General features: G+C 39.7%; 2 protein-coding genes across 3 annotated transcripts in view; both read left to right on the top strand.

The window, feature by feature from the left end:
- The first annotated feature begins 1,667 nt into the window (after positions 1 to 1,667).
- On the top strand, positions 1,668 to 17,816 carry idh3b (isocitrate dehydrogenase (NAD(+)) 3 non-catalytic subunit beta). Of its 2 annotated transcripts, none has more exons than XM_085160613.1 (11): positions 1,668 to 1,793; positions 5,096 to 5,269; positions 5,641 to 5,761; positions 5,910 to 5,970; positions 6,053 to 6,185; positions 6,573 to 6,706; positions 6,839 to 6,941; positions 7,214 to 7,360; positions 7,635 to 7,729; positions 7,910 to 7,970; positions 10,689 to 17,816. In XM_085160613.1, exons 1-11 carry the CDS (start codon positions 1,752 to 1,754, stop codon positions 10,764 to 10,766), a joined length of 1,149 nt encoding a protein of 382 aa, XP_085016739.1. In that variant the 5' UTR covers positions 1,668 to 1,751; the 3' UTR covers positions 10,767 to 17,816. The 2 variants fall into 2 exon arrangements, with proteins under 2 accessions (XP_085016739.1, XP_085016738.1); XM_085160612.1 differs by having other exon boundaries at positions 8,856 to 17,816.
- ptpra (protein tyrosine phosphatase receptor type A) overlaps positions 13,229 to 23,702 on the top strand; it is a 30,707-nt gene continuing 20,233 nt past the window's right edge. The window contains exon 1 of the mRNA XM_085160585.1: positions 13,229 to 13,365. The gene's annotated coding sequence lies outside the window, so the exon portion shown is untranslated. The remainder of the gene's footprint in view (positions 13,366 to 23,702) is intronic.

Below are 23,702 nucleotides of genomic sequence, written 5' to 3'. Positions count from 1 at the left end.
TGCAGGCACTCACTTGCTTGGAATAGGACTGGGAATCCCCTGACCTATTTATGATGGGTCCATTTGAGAGTGTGGACCTCTGCAGCAGCAGATATAATGTTACAACAATACAGAATTTCAAAACAAGGTAGTCACAGAGCAACATAAGAAAGCTTCGTACAGGGCATGGGGAAATGAACTCATCTGTGTCTTGATGCATTCTCAATTATCCAGGAAAGTAAATCTCCAAAAGTTGATTCTGTTCATCTGGACGTAGCGTTTTGTGGGAGAAACGTTTCGTCACTCATCCAAGTGACTTCTTCAGTCTCAGCTGACTGCAGGTTTCCCCAATCTTATAAACAGCACATTTGCATAATGACTGAAACCGCCCACTGAGTGAACAATGGGCTGGGAGGTCAGTTCCTTAATCATAATTATGCAAATTCTCATGACCATTGATCAACAACCACTGACCAAAACCCACTGATCAAAGACCACTGATCAATGGCCATGAGTACCATTCACAGAGAGTTGGGGAATGGCTGCAATCACAGCATTGTAAGATGGTGAAAGATGTACCCTTAGGCCCCCTCCTCGATTCAGAGATGGTCTTTCCCTTTTCACGTAAATGGCCTCCTTGACTCTGCGCTCAAACCAGCGTTCCTCCTTGTCCAGGATTTGTACATCCTTATCATTGAAAGAGAGTCCACTGGCCTGTAGGTGTAAATACATAAACAGGGTGCACCTTTAAGACCGATTGTCTGCATGATCAACTCTGTCACCTATAACATCTCCAATTTTCTGGCTTCAATCCTCAACCCGCTGGTGGGCAGCTCTGAACACCACATCCAGAACACCCTGGATTTTGTTGAGAAGGTGAGAGATGTCATTATGGAGGCAGATGAAACCATGGTCTCTTACGACGTTACATATCTCTTCACTTGCATCCCAGTCACGGAAGCGTTGGAGGTAGCCCGTAAGAGATTACAGGATGACATCAACCTCAGCAACAGGACCACTCTCAGCATCGACCAAGTGTGTTTGCTTTTGGAACTGTGTCTTCATTCCACCTACTTCACATACAAGGGTCAGTTCTACAGGCAGAAACATGGGTGTGCCATGGGCTCCCCAGTTTCACCCATCGTGGCGGTTTCAGTCATTATGCAAATGTGCTGTTTATAAGATTGGGGAAACCTGCAGTCAGCTGAGACTGAAGAAGTCACTTGGATGAGTGACGAAACGTTTCTCCCACAAAACGCTACGTCCAGATGAACAGAATCAACTTTTGGAGAACTCATCTGTGTAATTTTGGTCTGAGCATACAATGTGTCCTCTCCCAGGACATTTTAATCAACACACAAATCCTTTATTGCATTCTGGTGATGTTTCTTTTTAATAATGAGAGGGTCATGTTGAGGTCCCCAAGCTCCAACTCAACTCAATGACAGCTCTGTCAGGATCACCTTAATTGAGGGGGTCCTTCAAGTTCAAATTCTCATGTTTGCAATGTTTTTTCTAATGCTCGGTTGTTGTTTTTTTTCTGTTTTCTGTTTATTTCATTTATTTATTTATGTATTTATTTAAGACTGGCAATGTGATAGCACTGTGACATGTAAGGTGAGAACCAGGTTTGTGTACCATCTGGTTTATGGAAATTGGTCTCCCCGTGGAGAAAGCGGTAGTTTTGCGTTCTCCCCTGCAGGGGGCGCCATTGTCCCATTATTACCGCTCCACCACAGAAGAAGTAGCCTAGTCGCTTCGTGCCTGTGACGATGGCGGTCGTCTTGAGGGGAAGTTTAGTAACGTTGTTCAAGGTGAGAGCACAAATTATCTTGACGGGCTTTTTGTGTAAATAGAAAAAAATGGCTGCTTTAGTCATATTTCATATAAACGCAGCAAAGAGACGTTTACGCACTGAGTGTTGTCATGTGTTTCTTACGTGAAAGCTAACCGTCGTGAGCTTCATGGACGTCTGCAGTGTGTTTCCTTATCTGGATTTATTTTGCTGAAAATAGTTCTCGGTTTGTTTTATTTGTCAGTAGATACGTGCCTTAATAAGACATCCTCGTTAGCTGAGAAGGTCAGCTAAATTAGCTTAGCCTCCCAGCCTGTGTCAGTTAACCGTGTCAGTAACCTCCCTGTCCTTAGTGAACCGTTAGCTACTGCTACTCGTCGGGCTAATCACAAGCCGAAAGACTTGAAGCGAGCAACTCAGACAAGGTTTAGTTTTCAGTCAAATTTCTAGGTGTCAGTAAGAGTGCAAATATATTCAGTGTCTTACTTTAACCTGTAAGATTGCTGAGTTGGCCTTTTAACTTGTTGCCTACAGGTAAGATGCGGGTGAGGGTGATAATCATTCAGGATCACCTTGAAATATACAAACCGGTGACAAAATAAATGAAGAGGACGACAACATAAAGTCTCTTAGTAATAGATGCTGGGGCACACACTCAGGTCAAAACGCACTAGTACTAGCACACATCTGCTTGCTCATAATGTTTTTTGAATACATCACGAGTCAATCCTGCCTTATGCAGTAACTACACGGTTGTAACTTGAATGTGCCTTGAAAGACCAAAAATAAATAAATAAATCACTGCCATGTTTTCGCCATTTATATTTCCCACTGATTCAATGAAAAAAAATGTAGCGTTAAATATGTTAGGACATTCGACCAGCGACAAATGTGTACTTCAGTACTTCCTCAGTGCTTCACTGGCAGACAGCCTCTGTGTGGACATGTCATAACAAAGCAATGGGAGCACAACTATTTCCTGACTGAGGCTAGCAACCTAGCTAACTGACACATATGGGATCACTACAGGTTTTCGTTTGGACAGCGGTTGTCCTTCTCTCTTGCATACCACCAGGACAGCTTTACCATGCATTGCTACTGATTCCTAAAGTCTCAGGAACTCTTCCTGGATGGAAAACCATTTTTTCCCCATTGTGGTCCACAGAGTGCTGTTTTACCCATCGATCCAACACCTCCCTTAGGGTTTTCAGCTTTTGACTGACCATTATTCTCAACGACAATTTTTCATACCATTAAGTAATAAATTTCTCATAGATCCGAATTCAGATGTAACTCTTCCCATTGAAACATTAGTACTAGCCAGTACAGAGCCAGTAAAAAAAATGTCTTTAGCACAGTGCGAAGCTTGTGTCACAGGGATTATTTATACATATACTGACTTGATTATTTGGACAGATGTAATCTGTGGATCAACTATGACTCCAAGAAGAAAGCTCTTCCCCACTCTTTTTGTCTTGGTGGTCAGCAGACAGTAACATCTTCTGATGTTGTAGTGTACTAGTTAACATAATTCACCTAACAAGCCAAAGATTGCGTCAGGAAGGGCATCCGACCTAAAAATCCGTTGAGCTACCCATTGTTGCACGAAAGCTGCTGCTGCTGCTTCTGTCCACTATTGTAAGGCCTGATGTATACTGATGTCGTGAATCTTTGTAGAGTCCACAACAGAACTTGTGTCACTGACGACATGCTTGTGTGTGGTGTATGATATGTTAATTACCTTGGACATCTCCTGGTATTTTATATGTAGTGGAAACTGGTAGAAATAACTAAAATGTTGGTGACTTTTTCCCCTTGTCTGTCCTCACTTTAGTCAACTTTGCTGATTGAAGCATTAATCCCATTAACAGTATATGGATGTCAGAAAATAAGGATGGCATAACCGGGCTTGTTTGAGACCAATGCTCCTGCCATCTTTGCTCAAACAATGATCTACAAAGTCTTCATCTTTCAAAGTCACTAAGACCTTTTGTTATTGCCATTTCCTATTAATACAGAATCACCTGGGCCTGCTTAAAATATTCATATATGCCTCCAAACCTGATTGGAGTTGTGTTATATAGTGCACCTGTGTGGAAACATCTGCATTTGTTGTTTCTTTATTTACGCAGATTTTTTCTCATTTATTTGTCTGTGTGTATTTACACAAAATCCCCTACTGACGTCTTCCCTTATAAAATGCATCTAGGCATAATCCTGAATAGCAATATGCATGAAATTACTATAATATTAGATGAAATGTAATTTATAATATTATATACTGTAGGTACCTACAGTGTTGTACCCTCATTCTCTCTTTCTGACTAAAACATGCTTCTCATAAAGTTGGGCTCACTGGTGATGACATGATGAAATGAGTGAAATAGGAAAAGACATTCCTGCTACACAAAGTTGTTCTCACTTGGTGTGTTTTTTTCTAACAAATGTCTGACAAATGTCATTCCCCCAACATTGTTTTATTCCGATAATTTCTAAATGTCTTTTATGTTTCAAAATCTTGAACAGATTTTTGTATATACACACGGGGGGGGGGGGGGGGGGGGGGGGGGGGGGGTGTTCAGAAGCTGTAACAAGCAAACATTGAATGTAACAGATGTAGACAAGTGATTCTGGTGTTGCTTGTTATCAAAAAAGTTCTTTTTGACCAATTGGACACTAACAGACCTCTGACCAATGATCAATGACCAATAATAGTCTTGTTTCAAGTAGGCTGCTGCTCTTTTAACTTCTCTTAGGTCCTAAAAAGTTACCACAAAATGTATAATGTAGGTGCACTGTTTGGTATATGTGCAAATTATATATATGTAGTATATCTATCTACAAGCCCATATCAAAATTGATATACTCAGTGGACTCATATTATTTACCAGTCTGTTGGTATCATCATGTATAACAACTGATTAAAACAATTAAAACTGTAAATAGGCTGGAGAAACACCATTCAATAATGTTATGATTGTTGACATTGTATATGTTGCCCACAAGAAGGCACTCGGCAGCTTCCCAGTTGGAACAACCAGTTGATCCAAACTAACTTGGGCAGAGTTGAGCTTAAATGAGCATATAAACAAACATAAATAGATTTAATTAACATGAATCTGTTGTATGTGTCTGAAAGGAAAAGAATTTCTGCAAATATATTGAAATATTGGATCCTGTATCAGTTGAGCTCTCGATATTAGGGTTTTCAATGTGTTGATAAGTAATACTATTAGAGAGTAGATATATGGGTTTATAGTATACTGCAGTGTTCTTTGTAATACTGTACCTAGTAAGTGTACCTTTGTTTCCCTCCTTCAGGGCCTGGTCGGTTCCAGGTGTCCACAGTTGGCCTCTCGTCCACTGAGTGTATCTGCTGCTCTCTGTAGTCCAGAAACACCACCGGCCCGCGCTGATGCTACCTTTAAAGTCACAATGGTGCCAGGGGATGGAGTAGGACCTGAACTAATGACTGCTGTAAAGGAAGTTTTTAAGGTACATTTACATAAGATTGACGATGGACTCATAACTGCTTTTTATCAAACATGTTGTATTCAGTATATCAGGTTTTCTGATGATAGAAAATAATAGGGAACATTTGACAAAAAATACATGTACAAGTTTTTTTTTTTCCTCTGTCTGGTCCGATTTTTTACATTTTCCTTATATTAAATGTTAAGAAGCTCCTTTTTCATCTCGTTGTGTTTTGCAAATAATCTCCTTGCTTTACTTTTTCTAAGAAATCATTTTAAATATGGTGCTTAATGTTAAAGTAAAATAGTGGATTAAAACTGAGTAAGATTGTCATTCTTTATGTTGATTTGTGATCTTTTAAGAAGGATTTTTTTCCCCCCATTTTTCTGAAGGCAGGTGATGTCCCAGTAGAATTTGAGGAATTCCACATGAGTGAAGTGCAGAACATGGCCAGCGAGGAAAAACTGGAACAAGTGTTGACCTCTATGAAGAGCAACAGAGTTGCCATTAAAGGTAGTCTTATTTCCTTTAATTCTTTGATTTTTCTCTCACAAAAAAATTGAATCCAGTAACAAAAAGCTAATTTAAATGGCTGCACTGAAGTAGTCTGAACTGCAGTGTATTTAGGCTTTAACATGTTGGGGCATGTTATCTTATTTAGGAAAGATTCACACACCCATGGAATTCAAAGGCGAGCTGGCTTCATATGAGATGAGATTAAGGTAAATGACCAAATAAAAAATTGTGCGTTATTATTTGCATATGTCGCGTTTAAAAATAACTCTACATCCGTCCACTCCACAGGCGCAAGCTGGACCTTTTTGCTAATGTAGTTCATGTAAACAGCCTGCCAGGCTACAGCACTCGTCACAACAACCTGGACCTAGTCATCATCCGTGAGCAGACTGAGGGGGAGTACAGCTCCCTAGAGCATGAGGTAAACAGTACTCTTACTCACTGCAATCAGAGCGTAAACAGCAGTTTTACACCCACCTGCAAATATACTTGAAGGTTTGTTTAAGGGTTTTGAAAGAAGCATTAAACTGGGCATCAGAATATAGTTAAGTTACAGAAATACAGATTAAGCCAGATTTTGATTTGTCCTTTACTTATGTTGTGGTTCTTTAACTCTCCTATTTATTCATTTTAATATGAAACCTAGTTTACAGCATGATTATTTACACTTAGACCTCAAAGACAGTCTACAGTCAGGTTATGTGGGAGATTGTTGTTTATAGAACATAATGTATGTGTTCATTTTCATTTTCTGACTCTTCAGCAAAATATATTTAACCATATGTTGTCATCCTCTTGTGTTTTCTAGAGTGTAACAGGTGTGATTGAATGTCTGAAGATCATCACCAGAGAGAAGTCACGCCGCATCGCCAAGTTTGCCTTTGACTATGCTACCAAGAAAGGGCGAAACAAGGTCACTGCTGTTCACAAAGCTAACATCATGTGGGTGATTTTTTTTTTTTTTTCTTTTAAAGCCGACTTTGTCTTTGTTATTGTCTTATTTTGAAACCATGTACCTCCATTAAGGCTAAAAATTAGCATTACAGTAACTCATGTCCTCGTATCTTATTTCAGGAAACTCGGTGATGGCCTGTTTCTGCAGAGCTGTGCAGAGGTGGCCCAGCTGTACCCCAAAATCAAATATGAGAACATAATCATTGATAACTGTTGTATGCAGGTATAAACAGACTTGCAGTTCCTTCCCTTTGCCTTATTATTATTATTATTATTATTATTGTTCTTATTACCCATTAGATTAAATAAGTGAATGCTGTCTTTTATTCCTAATTTTATATTTATAACTTAGCGTTTGCTAGAAGTTTAAAAAAAAAGTCCATTAAAAAAAGTAGAATAACTGAAGACGTGCACTTTGATTTCACTGCAGAAAATGACCATAGCTGAGCACCGCTGGTTCAGGCTTAAACTTGTCATTGTATTATTCTTCTGCAGCTCGTGCAAAACCCTTACCAGTTTGACGTGCTGGTGATGCCTAACCTGTACGGTAACATTATTGACAATCTAGCAGCAGGGTTGGTTGGAGGAGCAGGAGTTGTTCCTGGGGAAAGCTACAGTGCAGAATATGCTGTTTTTGAGACTGTGAGTTTCCAAAACCTCTCGCTTGTTTGTCTTTTTGTTTAGTTTTTTTCCTTGTCCTGATTTACTTCAAAGCCTATACGTTTCCCTTTTTGTTTCCCTTACTATGTGTAGAGTTCTTATGCAGATGAGCATAAAAGAGAAAACTGTAAACTGGGCTTCTGTAGAAAATAGTGTTATGAATTGATATTTATCACTATTAATGGACTGTTGGTTTCTCTGCCCAGATCCTTATACTGCAGTTTTTCATTTCTCGTATCATTTTTTTCTTTTTCAGGGTGCACGCCACCCATTTGCACAAGCTGTTGGAAGGAACATTGCAAACCCCACTGCCATGCTGCTCAGTGCTGCTAACATGCTCAGGCACCTCAAGTGAGTCACCTTCTACATGTTTTTTCATAATGAGTATATCAAATTTTACACAATAGCCTCAAATTGTCTGTCCTAACCCAATATAATCATCAAGATCTTAAACAACCTCAGGCAGCTCTGTTTGTCTGAATGCAGACATGTGTCTGGTCACCTGTTCATTGTGATTATATTGTGTTGCAGTCTGGAATACCATTCTCAAATGGTGTCAGATGCTGTCAAGAGGGTCATAAAACAGGGCAAGGTAAGTGTTAGCTCTGCCCAGTCTGTGCTGCATGCAGGCTTTGAATGATAAGACCACCACTATGTTATATAAATCCAGAAGCATTAACATTATTAACATCAAAAGAGCTGCTTTTTCTGTATGTTTTTACTTCCACTTTTTCAGTACCTCTAACAGAGTAAAATAACAGCTGATGGCTCTGTAATATGTGGGCAAATAAAGTCAGTCAGACTTGTATATTCTAAATCTGTGATCTTGGTATTGTGAGTCAATAACTGCTGTATTTGTGTACACAAAGTCTCAAAGACAACCTCTAAAAAAATGGTGATAGAAACTTAATGTAAATCATTAATTACATTACACTTGCCTTAGATCAGCTTGCCTTAGAGCTCTGCCTTGCAGTCTAAGGCCAACAACATCATCTTGAATCTCAGTAGTTCTTGGCCTACAAATAACTCATCCTAACTGCTTGTATAGTATACCATAGTGTGTTAAAGAGCCTTTGAATTCCTACTTTTAAGTCACTCTTAGCTCCTCTCTTTCAGTGCCTTCCTTGCTTAATTTTGTCCCTCTTTTACATGTTCAGGTTTGTATGGGTTTGTTAACAAAATTATGTCGTAAATTCCTTTTTAAACTATTTTGGACTAAAAAGCTGCGTCTGCTCCGTACTGAAACTAACATGCACTGACACAAACATGCACATGAAGTTGGTCAGCTTTTGTCCCCTTAGATGATGGTAATAAACACCAACTTGCAGGGTAGTTTATCATTAAATTATTATTATTTTTATTATTACACTGTCTGAATGCTCATTTTCTCCCATCTGCTTTAATTTCCTCCACCTCCTTGTACCCCATTGCCATCTGTTTGTGTGTGTATACATTTGTGTGTTTGTGCAAATTCCAGGTACGGACACGAGACCTTGGCGGATACTGTACCACTACCGATTTTGTGCATGCTGTTGTGGAAAACCTGCGTCACCGACCCATTTAAAGATATTTCATCATAGACCTCGCTGACTGACTCCTTTTTCCCTAAATCTGGACATTGTTCTTAACATGGTCTGGATGCATGTTAAGACACCCTCCCTACCCACCCACCCACACCAAATGCCAGCTCACTGAGAGCTGTACTATACATTTCTGACACAAGTTGCATCATAATGACATGGGTTCTGCTGGGTTGCTTGTAGATCCACTTCCGTTAAGCTTTGACATCTGTTGATTTGGGATTAAAAAGTATACCTCATTTGCATCTTTTTGTTTTTGGAGTTTTGAGCTGATGAGTTCATAAAGACGATTTCTTCACACATTGTGGGAAGCGCATCTTTTTTTTTTTTCACTTTTATTATTTAAATGTTCCTGTCCCATCGGTCTCGCATTTCATTGGAAACTTGCTGTAAAGCCACCAGAGTCTTTTAAAAAGTTTGTATCGCCTTTTTTCAGAATTGGTCTAAAACTGTAACTGTAACTGTAACTCAGTAACAGTACAACGCTGCTCCAAATTACTGCACATTTAAATAAAACTGTAATTTCATTATTGCAGCACTATAAATTCAACTATTGGCGCTGGGATTTCCTGTTCACTGTAACCTGGCGTAATTAAAAACATCATAATTGGCAGCTGTTGGGGAAACTGATATGAAAGATCAGTATCTTTGTGCATCAAAAAAATTAAATGGCAGCATTAGCTTGCATTAGCCATTCACAATCAAAGTCACCACAGTTGTAGCATGTAGTTTATTAAAAAGAGTTATTTAAGCACATAGCAGAAGAATTTGTCACATGATTATACAGAAATCAGCCATAACATTAAAAACATTAATATTATTTGGATCCTTACTGTGGTGCTGCTCCAAGCGCTGACCATCAGGCTGTGGACATGGGACTTGTCCTGTGGTGTCTGACTTGGATGCTCACAAAGGTTCCTTTGATTTGTTTTGGTGTGATGCAGTGTAGTCAGGGAGAGGCTGCTGCTGTCAGGGAGAGGCTGCTGCTGTCAGGGAGTGCTGTCACCTTGGAAGGGTGTGCCTCTTCTGTAAAAATGTTGGTGGGAAGCAACAAATAAAACCTCCCAACAAATGCCCTCACAGCACATTGATCAATGTTATTTACATTTTAATTGGTTTTGATGTTTTTGCTGATTGCTGTATGGTATTTCCTGGTTTAGTCTTCTTTCTTTTTTTCCCACCATAAAGTCAGCACAGTTATAACTGCTATAAAGGTTCAATCATCCTGTCCATCTCGCTTTTGGTACTATTTTGCATCAATTTGAAATGGAAGCTTGCTCACTAAAAATAAATAAAAAAAATACTTTTTCGGTATACAGTGTTTGTGTGTTGACCTTTGACCCAAGTTCCCCAGTAAAAGCAATATCATGTGCCTTTAGCCAGCATTTAAATTTAAATATTTCAACAAACCAAGAGTTTTACTCATACTGAACAACAACAACGTAATCTTTCCTGGATCGTTAAAATACACTGAAATACTGTATATGGTCATTCGATGTGTTTTAAATCCAAACCTGGATTGGTACTTGAAATAATGTGGGGCCAGAAAAAGAGAGGAAAGTTCAACTGATGCTTTTTTTTTTTTTCTTTTCATATCATCATTCACACTGTGTTCATTCTGTGAGTACTGCTTTCAAAGGCTCTCTAACATGCTGACCGTGATACAGAATGTGGACATGTGTTTCTGCAGCTGTGCATATAATAACGTGCTGTCCTTATGTTTGCAACAGGTGCGCACTGCAGATCTGGGGGGCTATGCAACAAGCGACGAGTTCACCCGTGCTGTCATTGCTAACCTGTCGGTCTGAGCATTATGTTTGCAGATCTGTCAGCTGCTGAATTGCACACATTTTTAATTAACTTCCTGTCTTACACGCTTGTACGCACAGTACAGCCCTATCCCCCTACATTCTACATGCAGTGCCCTTCTTATCAGAGCAAAATGCAAATGAAATACATTGTCCACAATGTTTTATTTTTGCTGTTTTAAAGTTGATATTTAAAACACTTAACGTTGCATCCAATAAAAAAAAAAAAAAAAGTGGATTGGTAATATTTTTTTCTTTTTTTTTATGGTGCAAAACTTATAATGCTGTTACACTCTTTCACACCACTTCCTGACATTCTACTGCCTTGCATGATACTCTAATTTCTACTTAATGATTTTATGTGTGGACATTAACCAGAAGTCAAAACACAACGTATGTATATTTCAATATTAATAAAGTTTTAACTTAATGCTTCTTCATTTATGCTATATAAATAAGAAATAAGAAATGGAATATGACATCTTGCGTGCAGAATCCTTGAATGAACATTATGGAGACTAATGCGGTGTTATTAAAAGTTTATTATGGCTGATGGCACATGTCACCTCGCAGCATGAGGATCCTAACTCCCTTCCTGTGTCCAAACATATTCATGGTGGTTTTTGGAGAATTTAAATGTTGGAAAAACTGAGCTTTTCTGGCTGTGTTGGGTGTATCATGGTACAGTGTATGCACCAAGTCCCCAATACCATTAACTAACAGTTCAATATTAAATATGATATTTTTTGCTTTCATCTGTATAAATTATTAATAAATTGTAGGAAATTTTCCAGCTTTCTCTTTACTGCAGAAGGTCGCAAAAGAGTTATTACAGGTCAGTTATGTGACTGTTTTCAGAGGAATAGTTTATGTATGAATTTTAGTAATACATTTAAAGCACAGAAGCAGCACTACAATGATGCTTCCTAATGATCTTCTCACACCCTCAGACAACATCTCTGCCTGGCCTTGTGCTGCTAGATGAGTGCAACATTTCATAACACTGATCACGTGTACCCTGCCTCTTACCTTATGGTAGCCAGGATAGGGTCAAGACATCCCTGCGACCCTGATAAGGATAAGCGGAAGAGGATGGCTGGATGGACTAGAATACACAATTGTGTTTCCAGGAAGTTTGAATTGTAGTTATTTATATAAATGATGGTTCTTACACACAAAAGTTAATCATGGAGTTCCACAGGGTTCTGTGCAAGGGCCCAGACTGTTCTCGTTATACATTCTTCACTTTGGAATTAATATTAGAAAACGTTGCATATACAGGTGATACAAATCGTCTGGTTAAACTGCTGGCATGTGTTAAACATATAAGGGCCTGTAATTTTTTCCTCTAGCCCACAGTTTCCTATTGATTATTTTATTAACACATTCTCAAAGAAACACAACAGCAGCAAAAAAAACAATGAAAAATATTTTTTATTAAAATTTCTGAATCTGATGATCATTCCGACTGTTGTAGACGGAAATTAACTATTTATCCTTTATATGTTACTACTAGTTATTTATTAGCTTCAAAGTGGTTCAGTAAATTATATTTAAAAAATTGTTACCAGTAAAATAAAATATAATATAAAATGTATATTATTTTAGCTAGAAAATCAGTTCTCTACCTACTTATTCCTACTAAACCAAGATGTAATACCTGAAAACGTCATTAGAAAGGGTAAAAATGTAATAACCTCAGCAAAATAACTTGACTAATAATGAAAGGATAAAAATAATAATAATTTTGCTTATAGGCAAAAGACTATCGCTGGATATATTACTGAATAAAATAGTCTTTAATTATTTGTTAAAAATAAATTACATGGCTTTCAACAAATGACCTTTTCCTCTATTAAACATGTGGGCCCAACCATCAAACTGATGTCACATTTCTGTAATATTGCCACTGGAGAGTTGCCTCTATATTGCCTCTTTAAAGAATAATCTGATAATTCCCTTTGAAATGTATGTAGATTGGAAAAATAAAGTGGTCTATCATCAATCAGAACAGGTCTCTGACCCTCAATACTGTGTTAGGTAGCACTGGTGGGGACCGCTGCAGTGTGGAAGGTGTAAAGTGGATCTGGGCCAGCAGGTGTCGCTGCGGGCTACAGAGAAACACAGCGGAGAAGAGACGGGGCCAGGCCTGGGAATTCGTTCCCCGCTTCCCATTCTTCCTATGCAGACAGACACACAACATGGCGGACTAGAATAGTCGGCCGACGCGCCCGGATACAGCGGATAAACCCTGGGATTTAACATCCAAGAAGGCGAAGAAAATACCCTCCGAAGAGACGCTACAGAAGGACGAAATTCAAATTTTTTGGAGGGGGCGCTTTCTTTACCCTGGCTTTAGCGGATAAACTGACTGTGAAGTGTTGGCAGTGCGTCCCAGATCGTGCTTCTCTCCTCTGCTATCACCCTGGTCCCCCCCCACCTCCACCCCACTCACACTCTCGGTTCCTGGGGTGTGGAGAAAGGGGCCGGGGTTGAAAACGTGGAAGACAGGATAAATTCCCACTTGGCTTTCATTCTTTCCCCCTTCTTCTTCTCTCGCCTCCCCCTCCGGTTTCCTTTGGGCTCTACAGGAGTTGTGGTGAGTTTTCTTGTTTTTGTTGCGCAAAGCAGAATCCCACTTGTTACAATGTCGCTCTACGAGCATGTTTCCCAGTGTTGTAACATTGTGTCACCCTCAAACGAGCACTTTCCGTCCCCGTTCCCCCCTTCCTCCCGCTTTTTACGTTACATGATGCCGTTATCGATTGGGGGGGCTCGTCCACGGAGCTGCGCGGCGTTTAATGAGTTGTGAGCCTCCCTGTAACGCCTGAACATTTCAGAAGTAGCTCGGAGGCAGGGAGGGAAATTTTGGCGAGAGGGGACTCCGAAGAAAGGAGGGGAGGGGGGAAGCTTTAAGAGAGAGTGCGACAACATTTAAGAAGTTGGTTTTGTTGTGCCAACACAGATGCTGTTGCGCTTACGCTGGAACAAAGAGGGGGTGGAGTGGCGGGGAGAGGGGGTTCCAGGGTTGCCTCACTGGAAAGTACACTTTATTGATCAACGCTTTGTTATTACACGTTCAGAGAGCGAGGGAGTGGAGCTGGCTGGATGGCTGGGTGGAGGAGCAAGGGGGGCTTCATGCGACCCACAACAGAAATTAGGTCGCCCCGACGTTAACGTGTATGCTCTGTCAAATCACAGCGACTGCTTTGTGTTTCTTCACCTCTTCAAGATGGGGGTCTCACATGTGTGCTTTCCCAAACTTTTTTCTTTTTTTAATTATTAATAATAGTCCCCTCTCTTTCGAAGCCTTGGGTGTATCCAAGCATCCAATATTAGTCTTGTGGGTGTTGATGGCTTTTTAAAATTATTATTATTTCAATCCTTTACTCGGACTTGAGCAGTGATTCATGATTCCCAGCTCATCAGAACACGGATCTTGCTGTAAGGGCTCGCTTGTCATTGGCAGTAGTGGGAATTGACATTAAACATCGGTGGCATAACTGCTGCAGCCGAGCTGAGCATCAGCTACAAGAACACTGCATCAGCAAAGGAGTGTGAAAGCCTCAAAGTCAGAGCAGAGAGAGGGAGAGGAACATCGTCAGGCTGATCGGACATGGCAGAGACTTCCTTGTCATTTCTGGGAAAAGCCTGTGCTACAGAATGTCAGCCTGGAGCTCCGCTTATAATGCTTGGTTCAGTTCACTGAACTGTGGCACATATATATACACCATGCTTCACCATGTGTGCCTCCCCACAGCAGGCATTCAGCTTCACTTGAGGCCGTCATGTCATGTTAGGACCATCCCAGTGCACAAAACCTCCCAACTCCTGTGACTCTTCTTCTCTCCGGCTTATCCTGACCTCTGTCTGTCAGGCCTGAACATATTCACCTTTCACCCTCTACCCCATTAAAAAACAAACCAAACCAAAAAGCTGTAAAATCATATCTGCCTGTCAAACATCACCAGCACCTTGAAAGCCATATTGTGGAAAGAGGGAAAAAGTTTGCTTTGGCAATACGGCAGAAAAAGGCAGGGCTGTTAGAATCGTGCTCACTATGCCTGTATATATCTTTGCACCTATTCTAAGGAGAGAGAAAAAAAGAGTTATTTCTGTCTTGTTGGGATGCTGTCAGAGTTTTAGCAGAGGAAGTGGAGTGATCATCCTCGCACCACATTTTTCACGATTGGCCTAGTTACTAAAAATAAAATAAGTATAGCTTGAAATCACTTTGTGGGAACTTTGCGTCGAGTGTCGATGAGTGGGTGTTTAAAATAATGGCCCGTGTGTTGTGAAATTTCACAATTTCAGGGCTCTGACACAATATTATGAGTTTGCTTTTTGGGTGGGGCTGGAGGTATATTTTTGTTTCCACCTGTGGGCTCTGCATGTTTTGCTGAGGAAGAGCACTGCCTTTCAGCCTCTCGCGGGATAAACACTGCTCCATTTAGAGGATTATGATGCATTACAGGGGCCTGATTGGAGCTACATGCGATATGTCAATTGGATCTTAATGACATTTATTCCACAATACAGGAAATGAACCTGTGTGATTACTAATGACTGACTAAATATTGTGCCTGGCTAGAAAGGACGCCATCGAACATCCTTCAGCTTTGCCCTGCCTCTCTGCTGAATGGAAATAGTAATTATGTAATATCTTCAAGTTATTTAGTCAAATGTTTCTTTTAAATCTTCTTGATTCCGGCTGACTGGTGTTTCTGGTCGCTCACGCTCATAGCAACGATTAACAGTGGGTGTTTTTGTACATGGAAAAGTACTTTGGATGTGCAAAGAGGTTATTTTGATTTTTGTAAGCTCACGTGGGTCCACGTCAGTCAGGATCTGGTTGCCACCTTCCTTTTCCATCATAGTGTGTTAAAGCAGTGCTATTTCTCCCGTTTGGGGGATGTTAGAAATCAACATAAAGGATTACTCTTGGCTGTACTGAAGTACTGTAACTACAGCTACATGAATACCTTTTTTCCTCATATGGCATATGTGTTATTATAGCCAGTAATTGGGTTTAAAACTTTTGTGTGTGATTTCTGTTCATAAAAAGCAAGAATTTGGAGCCATGTTGCACATTTATGTTGTGTTAGGTTTTCACTTTATTTCAAAAGAGTGCCTATGATTCAAACTGAAGCTATATGTATTAATATTTGCCATCGGCCTGCCAACAAGACTTGTTTTGTCCTGCTCTGGAAGAAGGGGGGGGAGTGCTCAGAGAGCCTGTAAGCAAGTGAGTAGTTTTTCAGTGCACCACCTAAAGGTGAAGCTGGACAAAATGGATTTTAAAGAGAAGCCAAGTCATGATGTTGCTTTGAAGTCAAGTCCCCGGTGATTATGTTATTATCTTAGATGGTTTTGTTATCTTTCAGAGGAAAAGGAGGGGACGGCTGCAGTAGGATGACTACTTCAGATATCAGAGCTGTCATTTCGGGTTTCCATTGATAGAGATCCAAAATAACCAAAGGATAGTTGGCAAGTGTTGCTGGGAAATTGAGCAATGCCACCCTGTGCATGTAAACCTGTATATGTGTATTTTTTGTATAAGCAGTACTTAACCGATCATGGAGATGTTTATTTACTTATATATTGAAAATTAGAGCTTTTTTTCCCTTAAATATTTCCTTTCCTTAAGATTTTTTTCTGGATGTTCCAATAAATGCTTTATGGTTTTGTTGTCATGTGACAAAATTAAATTGAAATCAATCTGAAATTTCTGCAGATCTTAAAGGGAATAAATCAATAGGACATAAAATGTATTGAAATTATCCGCAACTTGACCACAGAGTAAAACATCAGTAAAAGTAAATGAGTAATTTCTAATGCAGTAATAGCCTACTCACTGATGGGGGCTGTTGTCTGTATATACTCCTTTGTATACGTGTGTCTACATTTTACTATCATCAACAGATGGTATCGTCTCAGCAGCAAATGTGGATGGAGGGGCCTTTAACTTGACACCTGGTTAAGGTCGATTTTATGGGGTGTTATTAAATTCTATACCCCTTATGTTGTATTATAAAGAAAACATATGTAAGAATCAAACCTTCAGCTCAAATTTGGCGACCTCAGACATCAGACCAAGCTTGTATAATGACGGAACGCAGCAGGATGTCCTCACAGCAACCCCTCCACACACAGACACACACACACACACACACACACACACACAGATGTGTGAGTTGTATATAACTAAGTGGTCACTTAGGAGAACAGGCTCTACTGTATTGTATGATGTTCATTATTTAAGAATGAAAAGTGTGGTTCTGTGGTGTAGTGGTTAACCTATTACACATCAGATTCCTGCTTTGAGACTGGGAGGAGATATAAACTCAGGGGCTTATAAACTAGTGGGATGGGTGTGTTTCATCAGGAAGAACATCTACTGTAAAATCTGCCTATACAAATACGGGACTACAGCTGCCTCTCATTTCTTAATACATAGGACATAAAACAGCTCTAACAAACTTGAAAAGTGAATATTTGGTATGACCACCTTTAATTCTTCAAAAAACGTTGGCACTCATGTTGTTGGTACAAAACAATTTAATGCCTAACAGACAGATTTTTTTTTTGGCGGGGGGTGGGGGGGGTGGACCAGCTGTTAATAAGCGTATCAGTAAGTGTATGAGTTCTTGGTAATGTGTAGCACAACACTGGTCGTCCCTTGAGTTACGTGCCTTTTATATGCTTGATTGATTCATAGGTCGGTATCACTGTTACAACCCCAAGTAACTGTACTTTTCTTTTTTATTACTCCTGTTAATTAGTTATAAAATCAGCTTGCATCCTTCACTGCTTTATATATGATATGAGTGTTGGCACCAACATCTACAAAGATAAATGTTTTCTGCCTCCCAACAGCTGCACAGGAGCAATAAAATATAGTCTAAAGCTGTTTTAAAATAGGTTTTAAATACAGAGATTTATCATTTTTTAAAACAGTTAGGTAAGCAAGACTAAGAGTGTGAAGTTCTCATTCAGTGCAAACTTTTGCGGCTTGATGGTTTTTATATACGTAGTGCAGTGCCCCCCCCCCCCCCCCCCCCCCCCCCCAAAAAAAAAAAAAAAAGAAATCAGATTTCATGCCCGCCCCAGATGCATGCTGGGTCTACAAATCGGTTTTGGTGTTTAAGTTTCAAAGGGCAGAAGTGAATCGAGTTTCATTGTGGCCCTTGAGCTGTCCATTTGGCCCTGCACCACTCTTCAAGGTCACAGTGGCTTTTGTGGGGAGACCATGCTTTGCGCCTCCACATCCTCTCTGTGTCCAATGTGGGAAAGCTTGAGAGGCCCCTGGCATGCTCTGTGAGAAACCCCACAACGAATTAGACACAGAGCAGAGCTTCACTGACTCACCACTTTCACTCATTGAAACAAGTTAGTTTTCTTGATCCTTCCAGCCTAATGGAACCAAATGATCATCACAAGCTTAATAACAGACACAGCAGTCTCTCTTGCCCTTATGATTAGCCAGAACAGTAACCCCATGCTTCTCTTCATCTTTTCATCAACTCACCAGCTTGTGAATGAAGCCAACAGGAACACAAACCACACCAGCAGGGAGTAGTATCCCTCAAAAAGGGAAGTCCAGAGGATTGTGGCTGTTGTATGTGGCACTGGGGACATATAATCTGTGGTCTGTTTTAGAGCATGAGTCCTAGCGGCCTTGACTTAGACCTACTTCAGTCTCCCGTGAAGAGAAGCATTCACAGTAGTTCAGTTACCCCAGACCCCCTCCCTCTGAGGACATAGAAACAGTATTAATATGCTATGAATGGAAACAGACAGACAAGCAGTGCAGAAACTTGTGAAGCTGGAAGCCTTGTGAGAAAGCCATGAATGGTGAATTCCCTTGACTCTGCTGCTGGTGTCCTGTCGTTGAGGTCTAGGCTCTGTGTGGTACAGGGGTCAAGCACTTACCTTTTGAAATATATTGAATCCTAAATACAATTATTTTTAAAATAATATAAAAGATGAGTGTCTTTTAGTCCTCCAATGCCTTCCATTAGTTAGATGGGATTGGAATGTGTGTAGTTATTTTGATATCACTTTCAACATAGCACCAGTCCCCCTGCTCTCAGTGGCAAAAACAAAGAGAACTAAAAAGTTAAAAAATGTGGTCACACTAGAGCTGATGCTACTGTACTTGATGTCACTAACGCAGTCTTTTCCACACACAGAAAAAATCTGCAACTCGCTTCCTGGCATGTGAATCACAACAGTCTTGTCCCATTAACACATTGATAAAACAAGCAGTCTCAACTGTGGGTTCAGTCACATCTACTTTAGATAAAAGGTGTGATCAGCAACTGCTAGGGATTCTTCTTTTTCTATTCATACATTTATATTCCTGCAGTTGAAAAATATAGTAATAACCTATATGACCCTAAGGTCACATGTAAATACAAAACCATCACTGAAGTCCTCAACCATGAGCAAGAACTTGCCATATTAAATGACTACCTTGCATTGATTTTGGCCTGTGGTTGTCATGGAGATGTAATATTGGACTTCCTTTATATTTTACCTATAAATGCTCCTTTCACAGTGTGAATGAAATTGCATGGCAACAGCCCAGCTCTTTCACAACTGTACGATTGCTCTCTTATTAGGTCTGCCTGCGCTTGACTGTAGACAGAATTGTGTGTCATTATAAGGCTTTGACTTGCTTGCACAGTTTCTCAGAGTTCAGTATATTATCATTCATATATGTATGTATAGATAGATGGATAGATCTTCACTGTACTTGTAAATATGAGACTTAAAGAGATTCCAGTGGAAGTGAAGGAAACCTTCATCAAGCCAAATACACATAATAAAGCTGGAGAGACAGACAGCAAAAAACTTTAGGAGTGGCCAAATAACAATGTGATGCATTCTTAATTGAATGAATGCATTTGCCAGCTCAGCAGCACCAAAAGGTCTGAAAGGCCATATAAGATGACTAAAGTGCATGATGACTGAATTATTTCCATTGTTAAAAAAATAATTTTACAACATCTGACCAAGTCTTGACCAAGCTAAGAGGTGCCTTCATGAATGTAAATACAAAGTGTTTCTAACTAGGTGCAAAAGAAAAAAGACTCAAGAACAGGAAGGCCAGATTAGACTTTGGAGATAAACATCTTAAACAGCTGGCACAGTTCTTCCATCCATCCATTTTCTTCCATTTAAGCATGTATGGCTGGCACTACCGCTACTGTGGTACTACTGTGCATTGATGATGTGACTGCTGATAGAAGAAGCAGAATGAATTCAGAAGTGTACAGGGTTATGCTCTCTGCTTAGATTAAGCCAGACTGATTGCACAGCACTATCAAATAGATAGTGACCCAAAACAAAGGAATGAGATATTAAGTGGCCAAATAAGTCACCTGATTACAACCCCAAAGAACATGCTTATCAGTTTTAAATACAAGATATTTTATGTACCGTCATAGCACTGTCCCCTACATTTGCTGGCTGCCATTAAGAATCTATAAGGTTATCTTAAACAACTAAAAGGGTATTGGTTTTTGCTTTACATGTTTCATAAAATTCTTCTACTCCCAATTCTTTACTCACAAAATGTGACACCTGCTCTTTGACTGTAATGTCAGCTGTCTGGTCCATAATCACAGAGAAATACTCTGGAGACTTTCTTTAATTAGCATTCTCAAAACATCACGGGACATAATTTCAGTAAACACTTTTAGGATATCATGAGAGACTCACTTGCTATCCTTACAAATTAACCATGACTGCAACTCTGGTATATCCTTAGCATACAGGTTTAGCAACTGGATCAAATTGAACTGTGCATCTGGTTTCATTCAAATCGCCAATCCTTGACACTGAAGACAGAATAATGTAGCCAACAAAGCTATTCTAGCAGACATAGAAGGAACAATGCTAGCAGCAGCAACTTGAAAAGCCATCTTACACAAAAGCTACCATCATCAAACCTTGATCATGTGTTGATAATAGAAGCAGGGTACTCATATTTATAGCTGTAGCACAGACCTCAGAGGACACTTTTTTTCATGGAGTTTAAAGCTATGTAGAGAAATTTAATTTCCCAGCTAGCTTTATACAAGTCATTCTCTTCTTTTGTGTTGTCTGTCAGTGTTATGAGCAAGGGTGGAACTGGAACTAGTGGATTTCAGTTTCCTAACTACAAATTTATCCATTTCATGAACATTACATCTCTCTCTCTCCAAGGCTAATGTTCTAGCAGCTAACGTTGCGTAAGGAGCGTTGGTGCCAAACTGTTTGTTTGTTCTATGAAATAGTGCTCTCTGATTGAAGTTCTCAGACCTGAAAGTTCTCATATCGAGTCTAAATTTAATCTGGGCGTGTGCCGGCACACATGGGTGCTCAGCATTCTGTGGAGGCCAAAGTTTTTCTGCCCCAGACTCATTTTGTCTCATATGACACATAATTGGAAATGCCTAATGTTGATAAGAAAACATGCAATATTCGACTAGTCAGAGAATAATTAAAAAATTAGTCCAAGAGGAAAAAGTCAGTTTGTTGATACTTTTTTAAAACAAAGTCCTTTTTATCTAAGGATCATTCCAGCCAGTGCAGTTGGTTCTCATAGTTCTTTTATTTCTAAAGCTAAATCAAAAGTATATCTCTTAAAAGAGTAAAAAAAAAAAAACCATCCCATTATTTAATGGAGTTAAAAAGGAAGAGGGTGTGCTGACACATTTCTGCGTTGTATTTTTATTCCCACCAGTCAATCTATTGATTTTATGTTGCGTGTCATAGTCTTAAGGAAGCTGTGGCGGATTTCACTTTGCTGTAGGACAGCTCTTCCAAACAGTGGCCGCTGTAAAGGGCTAGCTCTAAGTGCTCTGCCTTGTCTGATAAATACTCACATGGCTGCACAACACAAGCCCAAAGTAAGGCGAGCAATAACTGCATGACTACCTTTTGCGCTATTCGTTCTCTAATAGATGTGTATGTGTATGTACATGTTGCCTCTGCAGGGAATAGTATGATGAAACTGTTGGAAAGATATTTACTGCTGAGCAGCAGGCTGGCTCTAAAGAAGGCAGACTGAGAATTAAAAACTGCTTTGTCAGTCAAATGTGTTTGTGAAATATGAAATCAAATCAAATAGGAGTGGTGAGCTGCTGCGTTTTGTTTTAAGCAGGAGCTTGTCACACGTTGTCAGTAATGGTGTTACAGTAAGACGATGTTTATCAGACATTTTGAGACATTAGTGTCTTGTCAAGGCACCACATGACTGACTAATTTAAGCTGCAGTGTCCTCTTTATTAATTCAAGTACACAGCTAATTAATTGAACACTAAAAGCACTTTGGCTCCTGCATCCTCATTTGAGTGTAAATTACAGTGTTTAAGGTAACGCATTCCAAAGTAAAGTGTTACCTTAAACTGAAAGTGACGTTGTGGAAGTTACTCTTATTTTTAGTGTACGAAAGGAGAAGAACGAGACGATAAAGTGCAAACTGCATCCAGGATAGACACAACAGCATTATAGTGTTGACACAACAGCAGCTCTTTGCAAGCATCTGCACTGACGGCATGGTGACACAAATCTAGCAAACAGTCCAGAGTGATGCTAAAGCTGAGTGCATGCCAACCCCAGCCCAGCAGCCAGTCTGGCCTTCAACAGGTAACAAAGGCAGTGAAGATCACTCAGTTTTGTAGTACTATGGCCTCTATTCCTACCTGTACATATATCTACAGTAGAATTACTAGTACTCACACAGTCTCTTTGCTCTGGTTTTCAACTGCTTTGTGTTTTCAGCATTGTGGTCCAACTTAAACACGAAAATAATTATATTTATCTCCTCTTTAGCATAGGGATTTGTGTTAATAGGGAGGATTGTAGTCTAAGCCTTATATTCTTAACTAGTAATTATCTTGGGCCATGTTCCAGAATAAAGGCCCTTACCAACTGAACACATTGTGAAATATGTGCATGTGTATAAAGGCCTTAATACAAAAATAACATAATGAGTATTGTAACAAATGATTCATTAACATACTGCATTACTTTTAAAAAAAAAAGTAACAAGTAATTTGTAATGCATGACTGTTTTTGAGTAAGGACCCCAACCCTGTCCATCACCTAGAGTATCTTTTTAATAGATAGCTCTGCCTGCATAGAATCTAAAAGTGGCACAAATAGAAGCTCTTGCCCAGTGCATGTTAAATTAATGATGTCTTCTACCAACACATGAGTCTTCTGAGAAGGAATTGCATGCATTTACACCTACACACTGGAACAACTGCTCAAGAGGCTAAAATACATTAAAATGTTACCTTAGGCTATTGTAGTCCTGCAGCTACACTGCCTCTAGATAGAAACCTCTCAGGCACCTGCAGCATCTGTGAAGTGAGGTTAGCAGCAGGACTGGCATATATCACTTACACCAGCACAGTGACACGGCATGCAGCCTTGGTGGATAGCATACAGAAAGCAATGAGTCACGAGTACATTACTAATCTTAGTGCATCTCATCAAATTGATCTGGTAGAACGCTGCTTCACACAGACTGGTATCAATCATCCTGTGTGATATATTTGTAGGCTCTTTTTTGAGTACTGGAGGAGAACAGGGTAAGGTAGCGTTTATGGGCTTAGGTCAAAGATGTATTAACAGGGAGTTTTGTTTTTCTGACTACTTGACCAGACAGGATATGCTCTTTGAGTTATGAGTGACATAATGTGATATAGCTTTTCTTTGGATCGTTTTTTTCCTGAAAGCAGGCATTTGTTGGCTCAGTAGTTGGTTGAAAGTGAGAAAGGGAGAGCAACAAGTGGATTTGTAGATTAATAGCATCCACATTGACCGCATTACTTGCTTATCATGTCCCATTTTTAACTGTAGCCAGAGTGGTGTGCTCAAACCAGAATGTAAGTACTGCAATGAATGAGCTTAGTTCAAAACAGCAGAATATTGGCAACT

Source organism: Neolamprologus multifasciatus, chromosome 5, assembly GCF_963576455.1.
Source record: "Neolamprologus multifasciatus chromosome 5, fNeoMul1.2, whole genome shotgun sequence".
Classification (NCBI taxonomy): Eukaryota; Metazoa; Chordata; class Actinopteri; order Cichliformes; family Cichlidae; genus Neolamprologus; species Neolamprologus multifasciatus.
This window is presented reverse-complemented; position numbering and strand designations above follow the sequence as displayed.

Excerpts from the sequence above, each read along its gene's own strand:
- idh3b (XM_085160612.1), top strand. The coding sequence starts at position 1,752 with ATGGCGGTCGTCTTGAGGGGAAGTTTAGTAACGTTGTTCAAG. Across the intron at positions 1,794-5,095 it reads GTTTAGTAACGTTGTTCAAG|GGCCTGGTCGGTTCCAGGTG; the intron begins GTGAGAGCACAA and ends TCCCTCCTTCAG. Across the intron at positions 6,186-6,572 it reads ACAGCTCCCTAGAGCATGAG|AGTGTAACAGGTGTGATTGA; the intron begins GTAAACAGTACT and ends TGTGTTTTCTAG.